Here is a 19,223-nt window from a genome sequence, read left to right as displayed (position 1 = left end):
TGTGGAAGGACCCAGGTTCGAGACCCCGAGGTCACCAGCTTGAGTGCAGACTCATCTGGTTTGAGCAAAGCTCACCAGCTTGGACCCAAGGTCGCTGGCTCAAGCAAGGGGTTACTCGATCTGCTGAAGGCCCACGGTCAAGGCACATATGAGAAAGCAATCAATGAACAACTAAGGTGTTGCAACGCGCAACGAAAAACTAATGATTGATGCTTCTCATCTCTCTCCATTCCTGTCTGTCTGTCCCTGTCTATCCCTCTCTCTGACTCACTCTCTATCTCTGTAAAAAATAAATAAATAAATAAATAAATAAATAAATAAATAAATAAATAAAAAACTACTGGACCTGATAAATGAATTCAGCAAGGTGGCAGGATATGAGGAATGCATCAAACTATATCAACTGAGGCGCGATCAAAGGATCCAGAAGGAAAACAGGCAGAGGAAAAGGGGATGATAGGGTGATAGGATGGGATGAGAGCAGAAAAGCAAATCCTGGAGGGAAGGGAGACAGGGGGGATGTACTGGGGAACATGGGTGACATTCAAATCTATGTAAACACAATAAATTAATTTTTAAAAAGGACAGTAAAAAAAAAAACACCCAACGTCCAGGGCACACAGGAGAAGCGCCCATTTGCTTCTCCACTCCTCCCCCTCTCCTTCCTCTCTGTCTCTCTCTTCATCTCCCACAGCGAGGCTCCATTGGAGCAAAGATGGCCCGGGCGCTGGAGATGGCTCCTTGGCCTCTGCCTCAGGTGCTAGAGTGGCTCTGGTCGCAACAGAGCGAAGCCCCGGAGGAGCAGAGCATCGCCCCCTGGTGGGCAGAGCATCGCCCCTGGTGGGCATGCCGGGTGGATCCCGGTCAGGCGCATGCAGGAGTCTGTCTGACTGTCTCTCCATTTCCAGCTTCAGAAAAATACAAGAAAACAAAACAAAACAAAAAACACACAAGTACAACAAACACCTACACACATACGCCATAGGCAAACTACTGAAAGTCAATAATAACAAAATTTTTTAAGAGCAAAAGTAAAACTGATCACACATAAGAGAACAAAATATAATTAATGGCTGACTTCTTATCAGAAATTACAAAGGCCAGAAGGCAATAAAATGACATATTTAAATGCTGAAATAGAAAAACTGTCGCCTGGCCTGTAGTAGCACAGTGGAGAGCATCCAACTGGAATGCTGACGTCACTGGTTCAAAACCCTGGGCTTTTCTGGCCAAGACTCATACAAGAAGCAATCAAGAACAACCAAAGCAAAGGAACTATGAATTGATACTTCTCATTCCTCCCTACCCCTGTAAAATCAATAAAATCTTTTTTAAAAGAAAAATGAAATACTGTCAACCATGAATTCTATATCCAACAAAACTATTCTTCAAAACTATGCAGGACGCCTGACCAGGCGGTGGCAGAGTGGATAGAGCGTTGGACTGGAATGCAGAGGACCCAGGTTCGAGACCCCAAGGTCACCAGCTTGAGCATGGGTTCATCTGGTTTGAGAAAAGCTCACCAGCTTGGACCCAAAGTTGCTGGCTGGAGCAATGGGTTACTCAGTCTGCTGAAGGCCCACCGTCAAGGCACACATGAGAAAGCAATCAATGAACAACTAAGGTGTTGCAACAAAACTATGCAGGAGAAAACATTCCTAGATAAAGAGATTGAGAATTTGCTGCTAGCAAATCTGCCTTATAAGAAATACAACAACAAAAAAGCCCTTGGAAAAAAGGGAAATGACCTCAAATGCTATGTAGAAAAGTGTTACAATAGGCCTAAGGCTGTTATACTAAAAGGGGTCTGCTTGCAAAGCTGGTCCTTGGCTGGCACTTGGGAGCTTGAACTTGGGAGGGTTCTGACCCATCCTATAACTAATAAAAGTAGCTAACTGGGCCTAAACTGTTTGTACAAACCCAATGGCTTATGCTGAAATAGGCAATGTGTAATTTAGTATGTTGCCTGACAGTGGGTTAAAGGGAAATGGCCACCATAACAAGAAGATATGTTCAGACTGAAAAGCAAAGTAGGCAATTCCAAGGAATATAACAGAATTTATTATAGAGTACTTTACTTAGGGCAGTTTGGGCCAGAGCAGACAGACAACCCAGCAGTTTTGCATAAATATTTCTCTACTAAAGACTTCTGTTACTGCATCTTTTTAAATAATAAAACTTCGGATACTAATGATTGATGGGACAAATAATGCAGTAGTTCCAAGGCCATACCTCCTGGTGGTCTATACTATCAGTTTGATATTTATCTTGGTTGTCATCATGGCCATTACTAACAGAAGTATTTATGATTGCATTTTAAGGAACACAGATACTCATTAACTAGAAGGCTTTGATGTTTACTAAGGACACTGAGGTTGGTCAAAGGTCAGAGCACGAAAGGATAGGGAGATAGTTTTTGTTCACACCTACATCTATACATACATGCTAAGCAGAACACGCCAAATAAAAACCTTGAGGGCTGAGTCTATAATGACTTTACTTGGTAAACAATCCTGTATGTATGCTATCACAATTTGATGCTGGAAGAAGCAAGCACATCCCATATGACTACAGTGCAAGAGGACTATTGGAGCTTGCATACGGTTCCTTCAGATTTTCCTCAATGAGCCTCTGAAATACTTGCTTTGTATCCTTTTATTGTAATAAATCATAAACACAAGTAAAACTATAAACTGAGTCCTGAGTCTTCCTAGCAAACCACTGAACCAGGGAGTAGTAGATTTAGGGACTACTGACATAGATGGTAACTCAAATCCAAAGGAAGGAACACAGAGCTCATGAAAAGACAAACAAGTGGATAAATGTAAAAAAACTGAACAAACATTTTTATCTTTTCTCCTTTTAGTTTCTCAAAAACAATATTAGGTTTTATAAAATAATCTTTAAAAAGGCAATACACTGTACTGTTATATACATGTAACATTGAAAATAATACCTCAATAAAGTGGCTGGAAAACAGAACACTCAGACAAAAAATCAGTATAAAAATAGAGAACCTGAGTAACACTACAGACTAGACCTAATATACATATACAGATAGCTCCACACAACAGAAAAATACACATTTTTGTCAAATGCACATGAAATATTCTCTAGACAGGACAAAGAGTAAGTCTAAATAAACATATATGTGTAAACATACATCTATATAAACATTCAGTGTTTTTTCTTCTTTTTTTTTTGGTGACAGAGACAGAGAGAGGGACAGATAGGGACAGACAGACAAGAAAGGAGAAAGATGAGAAGCATCAATTCTTCATTGCAGCATCTTAGTTGCTCATTGACTGCTTTCTTGTATGTGCCTTGACCAGGGGGCTATAGCAGACCGAGTGACCCCTTGCTCAAGCCATTAACCTGAGGTCCAAGCTGGTGAGTTTTGCTCAAACCAGATGAACCCGCATTCAAGCTGGTGACCTTGGGGTTTTGAACCTGAGTCCTCTGTGGTCCGACATTCTACCCACTGTGCCACCGCCTGGTCAGGCTCAGTGTCTTTTCTGATCACAATAGAATGAAACTAAAGATCAACAGCAAAAATAAACAAACTGAAAAACACACAAATTTGTGGGAAAATAAACAACCCATTTTTAAACCAATGGGGGGAGGGGCAAAGCAGGTGAAATGGGAATGGAAAAAGACTTTGTATGAGTCATGGGTGGCATGATGAGGGGGGTTGAGGATGTTATACTGAGACACTTGAAACCATGTCAACACAATAAATTAAAAATTAAAATTAAGGCCTGACCAGGCGGTGGCGCAGTGGATAGAGCGTCGGACTAGGATGTGGAGGACTCAGGTTCAAGACCCCAAGGTCACCAGCTTGAGCGCAGGCTCATCTGGTTTGAGCAAGGCTCACCAGCTTGAGCCCAAGGTCACTGGCTTGAGCAAGGGGTCACTTGGTCTGCTGTAGCCCCCCCTACCCCCCCCTTTGTCAAGGCACATATGAGAAATTAACCAATGAACTAAGGAGCCACAACAAAGAATTGATGTTTCTCATCTCTCCCTTCCTTTCTGTCTGTCCCTATCTGTCCCTCTCTCTGACTCTGTCTCTGCCACACACACACACAAAAAATTAAAATTAAGAAAGAAAAAACAATGGGAAAGAAAAATCACAAAGGAAATCAGGAAATATGAGGCAAACAAAAATGAAAACACAACATACTCAAATGTATGAAATGCAACAAAAGCAGTGTAAAGTAGGAAATTTACAAAGCAGTATAAATACAAATGCTTACAATAAAAAAGAAAGAGGTCAAATCAATCTTACTTACTTTACATCTTATGGATATATAAAAAAACAAATTAACCCAAAGCTGGAAGAAGGAAGAAAATAATAAAAATTAGAGCAGAGATGTAAAATGAAGAGTAGAAAAACAATAGAGAAAATCAAAGAAACCAAGAGTTGGTTCTGCAGAAAGATCAACAAAATTGAAAAGTCTTTAGCCTGACCAGGCGGTGGCGCAATGGATAGAGCGTCGGACTGGGATGCAGAGGATCCAGGTTTGAGACCCAGAGGTCGCCAGCTTGAGCACAAGCTCATCTGGTTTGAGCAAAAGCTCACCAGCTTGGACCCAAGGTCGTGGCTCGAGCAAGGCGTTGCTCAGTCTGAAGGCCCGCGGTCAAGGCACATATGAGAAGGCAATCAATGAACAACTAAGGTGTCGCAATGCGCAACGAAAAACTAATGATTGATGCTTCTCATCTCTCTCCGTTCCTGTCTGTCTGTCCCTGTCTATCCCTCTCTCTGACTCTCTCTCTGTCTCTGTTAAAAAAAAAAAGTCTTTAGGTAGACTGAAAAAAGAAAAACAAAAATTAAAAGGGGGACATCACTATTGAGCTTACAAAAAAAAAAAAAGGATTGTAAGAGTACAATGAACAACTGTATGGTGACAAACTGGATAACCTAGATCAAAAGAACAAATTCCTAAAAAAACAAACAAAAAAAACAAAACAGTGAAGCATGAATAGAAAATGTGAATAAACATAACTAGTAAGAAGCTGAATTGGTAATCAAGAAAAGTCCAGGACTATATGGTTTCACTAGTGAGATCTATCAAACATTTAAAGAAAAATTAACACCAGTCCTTTTCAAACTCTTCCAAAAAATTGAAGGGGGTACACTAACTCATTCTGAGGCCTGCATTATCACCCTTAACCAAAGTCAAAGACCCTACAAGAAAAGAAAGCTACAGGTCAATAAACTTGAAGAAAATAAATGCAAAACTCAACAAAATCAACAGCATATTCAAAGAATTATAAATAATAACCAGTGGGATTTATTTCTGGAATGCAAGGATGATTCAACACATGAAAATCAATCAATATAAATACACCAAATTAACAGAATAAAGAAAAACACCATATGACCATCTCATGTTGATTCAGAAAATGTATCTGACAAAACTCAACAACCTGTCATGCAAAAAAATTCAGCCTAACCAGGCGGTGGTGCAGTGGATAGAGCGTTGGACTGGGATGCAGAAGGACCCAGGTTCGAGACCCCGAGGTCGCCAGTTTGAGTACAGGCTCACTGGTTTGAGTAAAGCTCACCAGCGTGGACCAAAGGTCACTGGCTTGAGCAAGGGGTTACTCGGTCAGCTGAAGGCCCACAGTCAAGGCACATATGAGAAAGCAATCAATGAACAACTAAGGTGTCGCAACAAAAAACTGATGATTGATGCTTCTCATCTCTCTGTTTCTGTCTGTCTGTCCCTATCTATCCCTCTCTCTGTCTCTGTTAAAAAAAAATTCAACAAACTACCTCAACATAATTAAAACTATTTATAAAAAACCTACAGCCAAAATTATACTCAAAAGTGAATAACTAAAAATCTTTGCCTCTATGGTCAGGAACAAGACAAGGATGCTTTTACCATTTCCATGTAAAATAGTTCTAGAAGTCCTAGACAGAGCAAGTAGCAACAAAAAGAAATAAAAAGCATCCAAATTGGAAAATAAAATTATCTGTTTTCTGACAACATTTTATATGTAGAAAATCCTATAGATTCCACAAAAAAGTGTTAGAAATGATATATTTAGCACTTGCAAGATATAGTGTCTGGCCCTGGCAAGTTGGCTCAGTGGTAGAGCGTCGGCCTGGCGTGCAGGAGTCCCAGGTTTAATTCCCGGCCAGGGCACACAGGAGAAGTGCCCATTTGCTTCTCCACCCCTTCCCCCTCTCCTTCCTCTCTGTCTCTCTCTTCCCCTCCCGAAGCCGAGGCTCCACTGGAGCAAAGTTGGCCCGGGCGCTGAGGATGGCTCTGTGGCCTCTGCCTCAGGCGCTAGAACCACTCTGGATGCGGCAGAGCGATGCCCCAGATGGGCAGAGCATCGCCCCCTGGTGAGCATGCCGGGTGGATCCCGGTCGGGCGCATGCGGGAGTCTGTCTGACTGCCTCCCCGTTTCCAGCTTCGGGGGGGGGGGGAATAAAAGATATAGTGTCAACACAAAAATCAGTTACCTTTTCTTGTAATAATAAATATCCAAAAGTGAAATTAAGGAAACAATTCTAGTAACAGTACCAAGAGTAAATACTTAGAATTAAGCTTAACCAAAGAAAGCCAAAAACTGTACACTGAAAACTTTAATGATACTGAAATAAATTCAAGATGATGCAGATAACTAGACATGCTGTGTTCATGGATTACAATATTAAGATGTCCATACTACCCAAAACAATCTACCAATTCAATGCAATACCTATCAAAATCCTAATATAATTTCTTTGCCAAAATGTGAAAGTTCACCTTAAAATTAATAAATCTCAAGGGACCCCAAATAGCAAAAATCAATGCTGAAAAAGAGCAAAACTGGAGGTTTCACATTTTCTGATTTCAAAACTTGCTATAAAGCTATGGTTGATAATCAAAACAGATGCACATGGCATAAAAACTGACCTACTAAACAGAGATCCGGGAATAAATCCTTGCAAAGACAAATAATTTTCAACAAAGGCACCAAGACCATTGAAAGGAAGGAAAAAACAGTTTTTTCAACGAACAGCACTAGGTAAACTAGATATCCACATCAAAATAAATAAATTTTTACATCAATCTTGCACCATATACAAAAATTAACTTAAAACAGATCACAGGCCTAAACATAAGAACTACAATTATAAAATTGTTACAGAAAACACAAAGCAAAAACTTCATGACACTAAAGTTGGCAATGAGTTCTTGGATACGGCACCAAAAGCACAAAACAACAAAAGAAAAAATTGTTAAGCTGGACTTCATCAAAATTAAACAATTTGGACATCAAAGGACACTTCAACAGAACGAAAGGCAACCCACATACTAAGGGAAAACACTTGCAAATCATGTATAAGGAATAACAGAATAAAGAACTACAATTCAATAACGAAAGGACAACCTGATTTTAAATGAGCAAGAAACTGAACTGATGTCCTTCCAAAGAAAATAGACAAATGGCCAATAAGCACATTAAAAGATACTCAATATCTAGGAAATGAGGCACAGATAGGTTAGATCATTTTATATTTGCATTTGGAGGAAGAAAAAAAAAGATACTCAATATCACTTGTTATTAAGGAAATGCAAATCAAAGCCACAATGAGATAACACTTAGTACCCACCCATCAGGATGTCTACCATTCAAAAAAAAAAAAAAGCAAGGACCAGGTTTTAGCAAGAATGTGGAGAAATTGGAACACTTGTGTATTGCTGGTGGGAATGTAAAATGGTATGATTTCTTTAAAAAAAAAAAATATTTTCAAAAAATTAAACATAATTATCATCCTTACTAGGCGGCTCAGTGGATAGTTTCCTCCCGGTGCACCAAGGTTGCAGATTCAATCTACAGCAGGCTATGCACAAAAAGCAATCGATGAGTACACAACTTCATGAAAGAACTAAGTGGAATGAGTTGATGTTTCTCTCTCTTTCACTCACTTCTCATATTAATAAAAGAAAAAAAAAACATAAAACTATATGATCCAGCAATTCCACTTTTGGGGACATACACAAAGGAATCAAAAACAGTGATTCAGAACCTGGCCAGTTGACTCAGCTGTAGAGCGTTGGCCCGGCATGTGGAAGTTCCAGGTTTCATTCCCATCCAGGGCACACAGGAGAGGCGCCCATCTGCCTCTCCACCATTCCCCCTCCTTTCTCTCTCTCTCTCTTTCCCTTCTGCAGCCAAGGCTTCATTGGAGTCAAGTTGGCCTGGGTGCTGAGGACGGCCCCATGTCCTCCACCTCAGGCGCTGGAATGGCTCCAGCTACAGGAACAACGCCCCAGACGAGCAGAGCATTGCCCCTAGTGGGCATGCCAGGTGGCTCCCGTTCAGGCACATGCGGGAGTCTGATTCCCGGCTTCTAACTTCAGAAAAATAAAAAATAAAATAAAATAACAAAAAAAATCAACTCAAACATGTATTTGCACACTAGTGTTTAAAACAGCATTATTCACAGTAGCCTAAAAGTGAAAACCACCCAATGGATGAATGGATAAACAACCTGACACACACATTTGATTATTATTCAGCCTTATGGCCCTAGCCAACGGCTCAGTGGCTAGAGCATCAGCCCCACATATGGACGTTCCAGGTTCAATTCCCAGTCAGAGCACAAAGGAGAAGTGACCGTCTACTTCTTCCTTCCTCCCTCTCCCCCTCCAGCAGCCAGTGGCTCAATTGGTTTGAGCATCAGCCCTGGGCACTGAGGATAGTTCGGTTGGTCCAAGCATATCAGCCTCAGGTGCTAAAAGTGGCTCCACTGATTGGAGCATTGGCCCCAGACAGGGGTTGCCAGATGGATCCCAGTTGGGGGTGCATGTGGAAATCTGTCTCACTATTTCCCTTTCTCTCACTTAAACAAAGAAAAAACAAAAAAAATATTTTTTATAATTTCATAAATTGCATAATAAATGTTTTATCTAGTAGTAAGTGAAATGCTTTAATACAATATTTCCATTGGGTGTTCAACACTCATACAATATACAGATGATATAATACAGAATTGTACTTTTGAAATCTATATAATTTTAATAACCAATGTCACCCCAATAAATTCAATTAAAAAAAATAAATGCAGTATTTCCTATACAACCACTTAAAATGACATATATGCACTATATTAAATATTTAATCACAGAGGAAATGATTTTTTCAATTCTTCTTTTAATCCTTTTGATTTGAAAAGGAGGAAATCTGTATGAGGTGAGAGTTTACTTTTAAACCCATCTCATGGGCCTGACCTGTGGTGGCGCAGTGGATAAAGCGTCGACCTGGAAATGCTGAGGTCGCCGGTTCAAAACCCTGGGCTTGCCTGGTCAAGGCACATATATGGGAGTTGATGCTTCCAGCTCCTCCCCCCCTTCTCTCTCTCTCTCTCTCTCTCCTCTATAAAATGAATAAATAAATTAATTAATTAAAAAAATAAATAAACCCCTCTCATGGTAGCTAACTAACTACCCTGTGTAAGAAAAGCATAAGAGACTTTAAGAGGAAACAATTCTCATAACATTGTTTTCATTGCATCCCCTCATACAGAAACTTCTATACAAGCGAGGCTAGCTTTCCATTTGTAGCAAAGGTATAAATTACTATATTTCAAAAGATAATCTCAAGTTTAAGAGTTAAATTGGATATTATTACAAAAACAGAGCAAAATCATGAAATAAAGCATGTAAATTCAAGAAATTTTGTTTCCCATGAGGTAAAGCAAGAATGAATGCGTCAATGACTCACAAGTACCTAAAGATGAATGAAATACCTTTATTTGTTTATACTGCCTCTTTTTTGTGTGTCTTTTTCCATAGATTACATCAATATAAACAAACAATTCCCACTGGTTATAAGACTGCACAATAGTTTTAAGTTTTGGTAAACTACCAATTACCTAATAATTAAAGTAGGACCCTTTATCAGGTACCACTTTTTAGTTTCAGCTTTATTGATATAATTGACATATAGCATTGTGTAAATTTAAAATGGACATGGTGGTTTGATACACTGTCTCTTACAAAACAATCACCACCATAATGCTAGCTAATACCTGAATCAGGTCACATAATTACTTTTTTTGTAGTAAGAACATTTAAGATCTACATCCTAAGCAACTTTCAAGTATATAATACAGTATCATTAACTATAATTACAAATGCTATACATTAGATCCTCAGAACTTACTCATCTTACAACTGGAGTTGCACTCTTTGTTCAATATCTCCCCTTTTCTACTAACCCCACAGCCTCTGGTAACCACCACTCTAGCCAGTTTCAATGACTTTGCCTTTTTAAGATTCCACATATAAGTGGTATCATACAGTATTTGACTCTGTCTGACTTATTTCACTCAGCATAATGCGCTCAAGGTCCGTCCATGTTGTTGCAAATGGCAAGATGTCCTTCTTTCTCATGGCTAATATTCCATTGTGTCTATATACACATCTCTATCCAGTCTCCACTGACAGATACTTAGGTTGTTTCTATATCTTGGCTATTGTAAATAGCATGAACTACTTTTCTAATAAAATTTGGACTGTGTGTAAAAAAAGAAAGTATTTAATTCACCTGTACTTATATAACCTCCTTTAAAGAAGTTTTTCTGAATTTAAAATGTAATTTATCATACCATATTTTTAAATATACATGTCAACACTTAGAAATCTTCCAATTATTAAACCTTTATAAAAACTGTGCTACAGTTTTTAAAGACTTTATTTATTTACCGTATTTTTCGCTCCATAAAGACACACTTTTTTCCCCCAAAAGTGGAGGGGAAAATGCCTGTGTGTCTTATGGAGCGAATGTTCATTTTTATTTAGCTACTGCAGGTTCCTGGATAACTAGAAGACTATTCGAACACTAAAGTCTCTTCTCATTTGTTAATAACAGTGCTAATGGTTGTTAATTCTGCTGTTGAGTTTACATTGTTGAAATGTTATTGTGGTATATTTTATTAAATATTTTAACACACCATTTGGTGCAGAATATATTCTTTCTTATTTTCCTCCTTAAAACCCTAGGTGTGGCCCTGGCTGGTTGGCTCAGCAGTAGAGCGTCGGCCTGGCGTGTGGGGAACCCGGGTTCGATTCCCGGCCAGGGCACACAGGAGAAGCGCCCATTTGCTTCTCCACCCCCCCACCCCCCTTCCTCTCTGTCTCTCTCTTCCCCTCCCGCAGCCAAGGCTCCATTGGAGCAAAGATGGCCCGGGCACTGGGGATGGCTCCTTGGCCTCTGCCCCAGGCGCTAGAGTGGCTCTGGTCGCGGCAGAGCGACGCCCAGGAGGGGCAGAGCATCGCCCCTGGTAGGTGTGCCGGGTGGATCCCGGTCGGGCGCATGCGGGAGTCTGTTTGACTGTCTCTTCCCGTTTCCAGCTTCAGAAAAAAAAACAAAAAACCCTAGGTGCATCTTATGATCAGGTGTGTCTTACGGAGTAAAAAACATGGTATTTCAAAAATGCTTATGAAGAATATGTTTCGTGCAGGTATTATACATAATGCAAAATAAGAGCACTTCTACTCTCCAGACAGTTATAATATAGTTGGATAAATAAAACGTGGCAAACTTACAATACAGAGTTGGTTAAAAAAAAAATGCCCCTCTCTCTCCCCCTTTCTTCCCCTCCTCTCAAATCAATAGAAATGTTTTTTTAATTTTTTTTATTTATTTATTCATTTTTAGAGAGGAGGGAGAGAGAGGAGAGAGAGACAGAGAGAGAGAAGGGGGAGGAGCTGGAAGCATCAACTCCCATATGTGCCTTGACCAGGCAAGCCAGGGTTTCGAACCGGTGACCTCAGCATTTCCAGGTTGATGCTTTATCCACTGCGCCACCACAGGTCAGGCAATAGAAAATTTTTTAAATAAAATTTTTTTTAAATTTTAAATGTATACTTCTGATTATGGTAAATAAGGAATGACTCATATGGAAAGCAGAATTTCAACAGATGCTAAAGGATGAATAATATTCTGATAGGCAGAGATGGGGCAAGAGAGCATTCCAAAAGGGGAGTGTCTCCAATATCAAACTAAGGAGTTTGAACTTCATTCTTTAACTAACGCTGAACCTGAAAGCACTTCCAAGCAGTGATTTATAAGGAAGGATCTCTGAAGGCAGTCGAGATTAGATCTGAGGCCTGACCTGTGGTGGCGCAGTGGATAAAGCGTCAACCTGGAAATGCTGAGGTCGCCGGTTTGAAACCCTGGGCTTGCCTGGTCAAGGCACATATGGGAGTTGATGCTTCCAGCTCCTCCCCCCTTCTCTCTCTCTGTCTCTCTTTCCTCTGTCTCTCTCCTCTCTAAAAATGAATAAATAAAATAAAAATTAAAAAAAAAAAGATTAGATCTGAAAGGGTAAGAAAAGGGAGACTTGGGAAAATGTAGATACAAATTAAATGTTCTTCCTAAGGTCACACAGTTAACCAGACACCTGATCTACAAATTGCTTCTTTGAACACCTCTCGTTGTTTTCCACTATTGGCATACACCAACAAGAACAAGATTCTATTCAGAGTTATTCAAAGATACACAATTTATTTCATAAGCTATTTTTATTAGCACTGTTCACAGTGCTAACTCTCAAAATTTTCACTTATCGTATTAACACACTAACATCTCTGAATAAAATGTCACAAAGCATGTCCCTTCATCCCTTTCATTTACTGCCCATTTATGCTATCTTTCACAGGTGTTCAAAAATAATGCTAAGGCTAAATAAAAAATTTGAAATAATCAATGACCTGAAAATTGAGATAAGAAAATTTAAAATTGGCCCTGGCCAGTTGGTTCAGTGGTAGAGCGTCACCTGGTGTGTGGAAGTCCCGGGTTCGATTCCCGGCCAGGGCACACAGGAGAAGCGCCCATCTGCTTCTCCACCCTTCCCCCTCTCCTTTCTCTCTGTCTCTCTCTTCCCTTTCCACAGCCAAAGCTCCACTGGAGCGAAGTTGGCCCAGGCACTGAGGACGGCTTTATAGCCTCTGCCTCAGGTGCTACAATGGCTCCGGTTGCAACGGAGCAATGCCCCAGATGGGTAAAGCATCGCCTCCTGGTGAGCATGCCAGGTGGATCCCAGTCAGGCACATGAGGGAGTCTGCCTCTCTGCCTCCCCACTTCTCACTTCAGAAAAACACCAAAGAAAAAAGAAAAAAAGAAATTTTTGAATTACAGCAGTCTAAGGTATCATTTGAGATTCACATATGTAGACTTCCACATTAACAGTTAAATAATATAGGAATAATTCTAGGCTCTCTGGTACAGTACAAAGCACAATTCATTTCACAAAACACCCATGTCAATCAGAAATCATAGTGTGTTTTAAATAACAGCTTCATCATCAAAGCTGAAACTAGTCCTTTAGAACAGTGGTCCCCAACCTTTTTTGGACCACGGACCAGTTTAATGTCAGAAAATATTTTCACGGGATCAGCCTTTAGGGTGGGACGGATAAATGTATCAAGTGACCGAGACAAGTGTCAAGAGTGAGTCTTAGATGGATGTAACAGAGGGAATCTGGTCATTTTTTAAAAATAAAACATCGTTCAGACTTAAATATAAATAAAAGGGAAATAATGTAAGTTATTCATTCTTTCTCTGCGGACCGGTACCAAATGGCCCACAGACAGGTACTGGTCCGTGTCCCAGGGTTTGGGGACCACTGCTTTAGAAAATACACTTGGCAGAAATACATCATCAGTTGTTACATGAATAAAGCCAATTTAACATATACATACCAAATCTCTTTTTCTGAGCACTATATTTTGGGTTCCAAAATATCTAAATGATCAGTTATAAATCCTTGAGTAGTTTTTAGATCTCCTAAGTAGAATCACAAAGTAGAATAACCAAATTTACATCAAGTTACACTGAAAACAAGTTACACCCTCACACTAAAAAGGAAATAAAGACAAGTATCTACAGAAACTCTTTTGTTCATAAACACACCTAAATAGCACCAGATTATATTTCTCAAATTTGGAGTCTGGAAAGAATTTTGAAGAAATATGACTCTATAAAGATGAGATTCCATTAGCTACTGACTATATAATACAGGGGTAGGGAACCTTTTTGGCTGAGAGAGCTATGAACGCCACATATTTTAAAATGTAATTCTGTGAGAGCCATACAACGACCGTGTAAATTAGGCATTATCCAATAAAAATTTGGTGTTGTCCTGGAGGACAGCTGTGATTGGCTCCAGCCACCCGCAACCATGAACATGAGCGGTAGGAAATGAATGGATTGTAATACATAAGAATGTTTTATATTTTAACGTTTTGGTATTTTTATTTAAGATTTGTCTGCGAGCCAGATGCAGCCATCAAAAGAGCCACATCTGGCTCGCGAGCCATAGGTTCCCGACCCCTGATATAATAGTAGCTATAATGGATACGTAAAAGTTCACTAGAAGAGCCATGAAATGCACAGGTTTTTTCTTACAGATTGCACTTTAATATTTCCATAGTTTAATGACTAGTCAACATTCTACACATCGCAATTCTTTTGGACATTAAAAAAACAGCTTAGACTAATAAAGGCACGTTCCTTTCACAAGCAACTTTCTTTAAAAAAAAAAAAAAAAAAATCCCTAACGGAGAACCAACAAAATCTGAAGTAAGCAAACTGGTTTATATCCTCTCATCTCTGGTGTTTCTCCCTGTCTCCAAAAGCTTTCAAGCAGTTTTTAAGATCTCAACTACTCAATAAAACCCTTTTTTAGATCTTCAAATTTTACTTCTATAAAATTACTTGCATATACAACCTCTCCAAAATCAAAGTTGTCACGTTCTCATGCAAACGTTTTAGACCAATTCATTCTAAATTATGTGAGAATAACTGATAGCTTCTCAATTTAGCTAGAAGGGTTTTCATGTTTAAAAGAGGTTGACCTAAATTTATTTTAACTTACATAGTTCCAATTAGTTTAGATTTTTAAAAAAATTAAAATAAAAATTTTCACTTTTAGATTTAGTGAAAAAAAAGGCATTATCACAGGAAGAGGAGACTAGAAGCTGGAGTCTGGGGCACCTGCTCCCCACTCACCCAGTTATACAATCAAAGACGTTAAAATCATCTGGTCCAACACTTCATTTTTAAAGTGACAACGCTGACGCCAAAGATCAAGATTAACTGCTCATAAACCTACAGCATCTGGCAGCCTCCCCTATAATATTCTTGCATTTCATCTTACTTCATACTTCTAAATCCACAGATTCCTACAACGTAACTTTCTGTACACTGGACTTTAATGGTAGTGGCACCAGGACTCCTGTAAAAGTAGGTATCTGTGCGCAGGGTAGGAGTGTGAATAAGTTGTATGAGCGGTTTTAAATATGTACCAGGACTGGAAAAAAAAAAAATCCAGGATGCCTTAGATTTACATAGTATTTACAAGGTAACTGCAAAAGCAAAAAAAGAAAAACCAGGTATTTCCAATAGTCACAAAATTGAAGTATATTTTTGTTTCTTTTACAGAGGATTAAAGTAACCTACACGCTTTTGGTCTACTCATCCCTCATACTGAGTTGAGTTCTGTCTAAAAATAAGTTAGGTCTGCCTTTTTAGAGATAAGGAAAGTTAAATTTTAGTCTTTACAATCTGTTACATTACAGTGAAATTACCCACTAAACACAAGACAATTTAAAATTTAAGTTATAATTATTTCTTTTCTTCACATTCTTTAAAATAAGTTATATATATCCACACATTAAAAAAATTATTCTCCTGACCAGGCGGTGGCTCACCAGCTTGAGCCCAAGGTGGCTGGCTCAAGCAAGGGGTCACTCGGTCTGCTGTAGCCCCCCCTCCCAACCGGTCAAGGCACATATGAGAAATCAATCAATGAACAACTAAGGAACCGCATCGAAGAACTGATGTTTCTCATCTCTCTCCTTTCCTGTGTGTCTGTCCCTAATTGTCCCTCTCTCTGACTCTGTCTCTGCCACAAAAAAAAAAAAAAAAAAAAAAAATTCAATTGGTATTTATACAATGTAAATAAATTAGTATCTCCTTTAAAAACAAAATATTATTTTTTTTCAAAAATGCAATCAAGCACCAGACAAAATAGTCACATAGCCAGCTTTATAACAGCCTATTTTGTTTTTGTATATATTTAAAAATTAAATAAGTGAAAACATAAAAGACTGATTATAGTCTAACTATGATAGTCATACAAAGGAGATACCAGATACTTTTAAAGCTCATCATCACTTTTATCAGGGTTGTATGTGAGGATAGCAGAAGGTTTTAACTAATTTAACTAAAGCCAGAAAGTATTTCACATAGCTCTAGGAGCCAAGGTCACAACCTATTTCCACATAGTCAAGCCACTTCTGAAAAGAGACTTCATTCTGATGTCAATTAGTACTGCCTTCTTCGGGGGGGGGGGGGGGGGGAAGGGGGGGGAGAAAGAACAACATTTTTATATCCTATTCTGTAGCTTCTCTAGACAATATCCCATCCATATTTTTAAAGCTTTTTCTCTTATCTACTCGGTAATTAGATAAAAGAATGAAAAAAAAAAAGGATTCACAGAAAGCAAAAACAGGCTCAGTTTTATGCTTTTCCCAAGTCTCATTATTTCCAAGTGTTAATACCTCGGTTTAGCTTGGGACAGATTTGAGTTCAACTTTCGCGGCTACTACCATTCTCCCCACCCTCACCCCCAGACACACAAAGTCTCTCTACTGAAGAATCCGAGAGCAGCAGAGAAAGCACTAGCCTGAAAGTGGGGAGATGTTGGGGTGAGGCGAGGAGTTGAACACCCAGACCTTCAAGGGAAAAAATAAAGAATTCTGGCTGTAGTTTCTAGAAATAAGTTATCAGAGGCCTGTAAAGTCGGCCACTGGGTAAGAAGCCCAACTGGCTTTTCCTAACTCCAAATCAACCGCCTTTAAAGTCGAGAGGACTGGGAACACGAAAGCGGCCAGACTTCTAATTGTAGAAAGTTTAAACAAATTTGTTCCTCGGGGAATGGAGGGAGGGAGAGGAGGGCAAGCCTGGGCTCAGCCGACCGAGCGCGGGGTCTGCCCTGCGCCAGGCGGCCGGTCCGACGCCGGGCGGCACAGGGGCTTCGGCAGGAGCAGCGACTGCACCCTCCCCCGAGCCCCGGGCGGATGACGTGCCCGGACCCGGGGGCCGAGGGAACGGAACGAGGAGGTGGAGGGCCAAGACGAGTGGGGCAGGCGTCCGGGACTCTGGGTGAAGCTGAGGGCCAGGCGGTGCCGGCGCGCCGGGGAGCGAGCGGCGAGTGGCGGCGGTGGCCCTACTTACTCGGCTGTACCAGATGCTGAGGCGGGCCGCGGCCAGCACCGCGAAGAAAGTCCTCTGGGGGTCGGACTGAACGTGCAGAGGCGCTTCGGCCGAGCTCCCCAGAGGGCAGAGCAGCCTCTTGGGCCAGCCGCTCAGGAAATACATGATCCGCGCGGAGCCGCCGACGCCGCGGCGCCCCCGGCCCGGTCCGTCACACTCAGCGGCCCGCGGCCGGACGCCCACCTCCCACACCGCCACCGGCGGAGTCGGCGGCGGCGGCGGCGGCAGCAGCAGCTCGGGGCATCTGCCCGCTGGCCGGGCCGGGCCGGGCCGACGCGACGCTGAGCTACGAAAGCACCTCCGAGCTGACGGGGCCCAGTGTGGGGGAGGGAGAGAAGAGGGAGAGTCCGGACTACAAGGGGGCGGGAGGAGCGCGGAGGCCCGCCCCGGCCACGCCCCGTCCTCGGGCCGCGCGGGCGTCACCGCACCGCGCCGCGTGGGAAGCTCAGCCGCGCGCGCGCGCGCACTGGCGACTTCTCCCTTCCCCCTCATTCGGCTTCTAAAGCTCCTCCCTGATCTTCGCTAGTGGCCTTCGCGCACTGTCAATACGCAAGGGGTTTTGCCCCTCTCTTGTTCCTCTGCACTTCCCACTCCCAATCTGGAGCGTGTGGTCAGGTCCGGGAGGGTAGGACGATCGCCCGAGGCTCGAGGCAAGTAGGTAGAGCCGGGAGTCTCTGCTGCGAGGCTCCTCGGCCTGCGGTGCACGCCCCTCACCTGGCCTAGCCAAGTTTGACTTCCCTTGTAGATTGGCAAGGCCTCTAGTGTGGGCGCCCGGCGTTGGGTAAAGGGGGGGGGGGGGGCACGGCAGCACTAGTCACGTGACCGTCCCTGCTAGGGTTCTCAGTCTGGGCTCCTGGCCGCGACCTTAGTGCTGGACTGCTGCGTTCTTGGCCCAGGAGTCCCTTATTGTGTGCCGCGATCTGCAGTGAAAGCTGGTGGTGAAGTTCCTGCCCTCATGGAGTTTAATGGAGTTTACATCCTAGAGGGGGCCTTTTTTTCAATCAGTAAATAAACAATCAACGACGAAAATGCCTGAGTCCTGTCCTCTGTCTTTTAGGAATTCCAACTCTAGTATATATTTTTTAATTCAGTTTGCATTTATCTGTCTTTTTACCAGTGATAATGTCTCGAAGGCGAAGCTGTCTCGATAGGATATGACCTAAACTTTATTTTAGAGTTGGACTTGAGATATTCTGTAGTTCTGTGTTTAACTTTTGGACCAGGGGGATCACCTTAAAGTACTGACCCAGTGATTACCTGTGAATAGGAACACAGCGTGAATGTGGATAGTGTGGAAGGAGAGTTGGGGGGGCGGGGGATGGGTCTAGAATAAAATGTCTTGCTTCTTATTGTTTACCTTTTTGTATATTCTTAATTTTTCCATGTGTTTATATTACTTTTTTTTTTTTTTTTGTATTTTTTTCTGAAGTTGGAAACGGGGAGGCAGACTCCTGCATGCGCCCGACCGGGATCCACCCGGCATGCCCACCAGGGGGTGATGCTCTGCCCATCTGGAGCATTGCTCCTCTGCAACCAGAGCCATTCTAACGCCTGAGGCGGAGGCCATGGAGCCATCCTCAGCGCCCAGGCCAACTTTGCTCCAATGGAGCCTTGGCTGCAGAAGGGGAAGAGAGAGACAGAGAGGAAAGAGAGGAGGAGGAGGAGGGGTGGAGAAGCAGATGGGCGCTTCTCCTGTGTGCCCTGGCCGGGAATTGAACCCAGGACTCCTGCACACCAGGCCGACACTCTACCACTGAGCCAACCGGCCAGGGCCCTTACTTTTTTTTTTTTAAATGAGAGGAGGAGAAGCAGAAAGACAGACTCCCGGGGGAGGGGAGGAGGGAGAGGGGGAGGGGAGGGGCACAAAGAAAACTAGATAGAAGGTGACAGAGGACAATCTGACTTTGGGTGATGGGTATGCAACAGAATTGAAT

At 41.8% G+C, this 19,223-nt stretch overlaps 1 protein-coding gene across 3 annotated transcripts in view; it reads right to left on the bottom strand.

Annotated features, from left to right (window-relative positions):
* The window catches only part of RIC1 (RIC1 homolog, RAB6A GEF complex partner 1), a 169,166-nt gene extending 151,566 nt beyond the window's left edge, over window positions 1-17,600 (bottom strand). For all 3 annotated transcript variants that reach the window (XM_066368094.1, XM_066368093.1, XM_066368095.1), the window contains exon 1: window positions 17,251-17,600. In XM_066368094.1, coding sequence (XP_066224191.1) covers window positions 17,251-17,394 — 144 coding nt within the window. In that variant the 5' untranslated portion in view covers window positions 17,395-17,600. The remainder of the gene's footprint in view (window positions 1-17,250) is intronic.
* Window positions 17,601-19,223: the final 1,623 nt, after the last annotated feature.

Source organism: Saccopteryx leptura, chromosome 2, assembly GCF_036850995.1.
Source record: "Saccopteryx leptura isolate mSacLep1 chromosome 2, mSacLep1_pri_phased_curated, whole genome shotgun sequence".
Lineage (NCBI taxonomy): Eukaryota > Metazoa > Chordata > Mammalia > Chiroptera > Emballonuridae > Saccopteryx > Saccopteryx leptura.
Note: the sequence above shows the minus strand (reverse complement) of the source record. Positions and strands in the feature narration are given on the sequence as shown.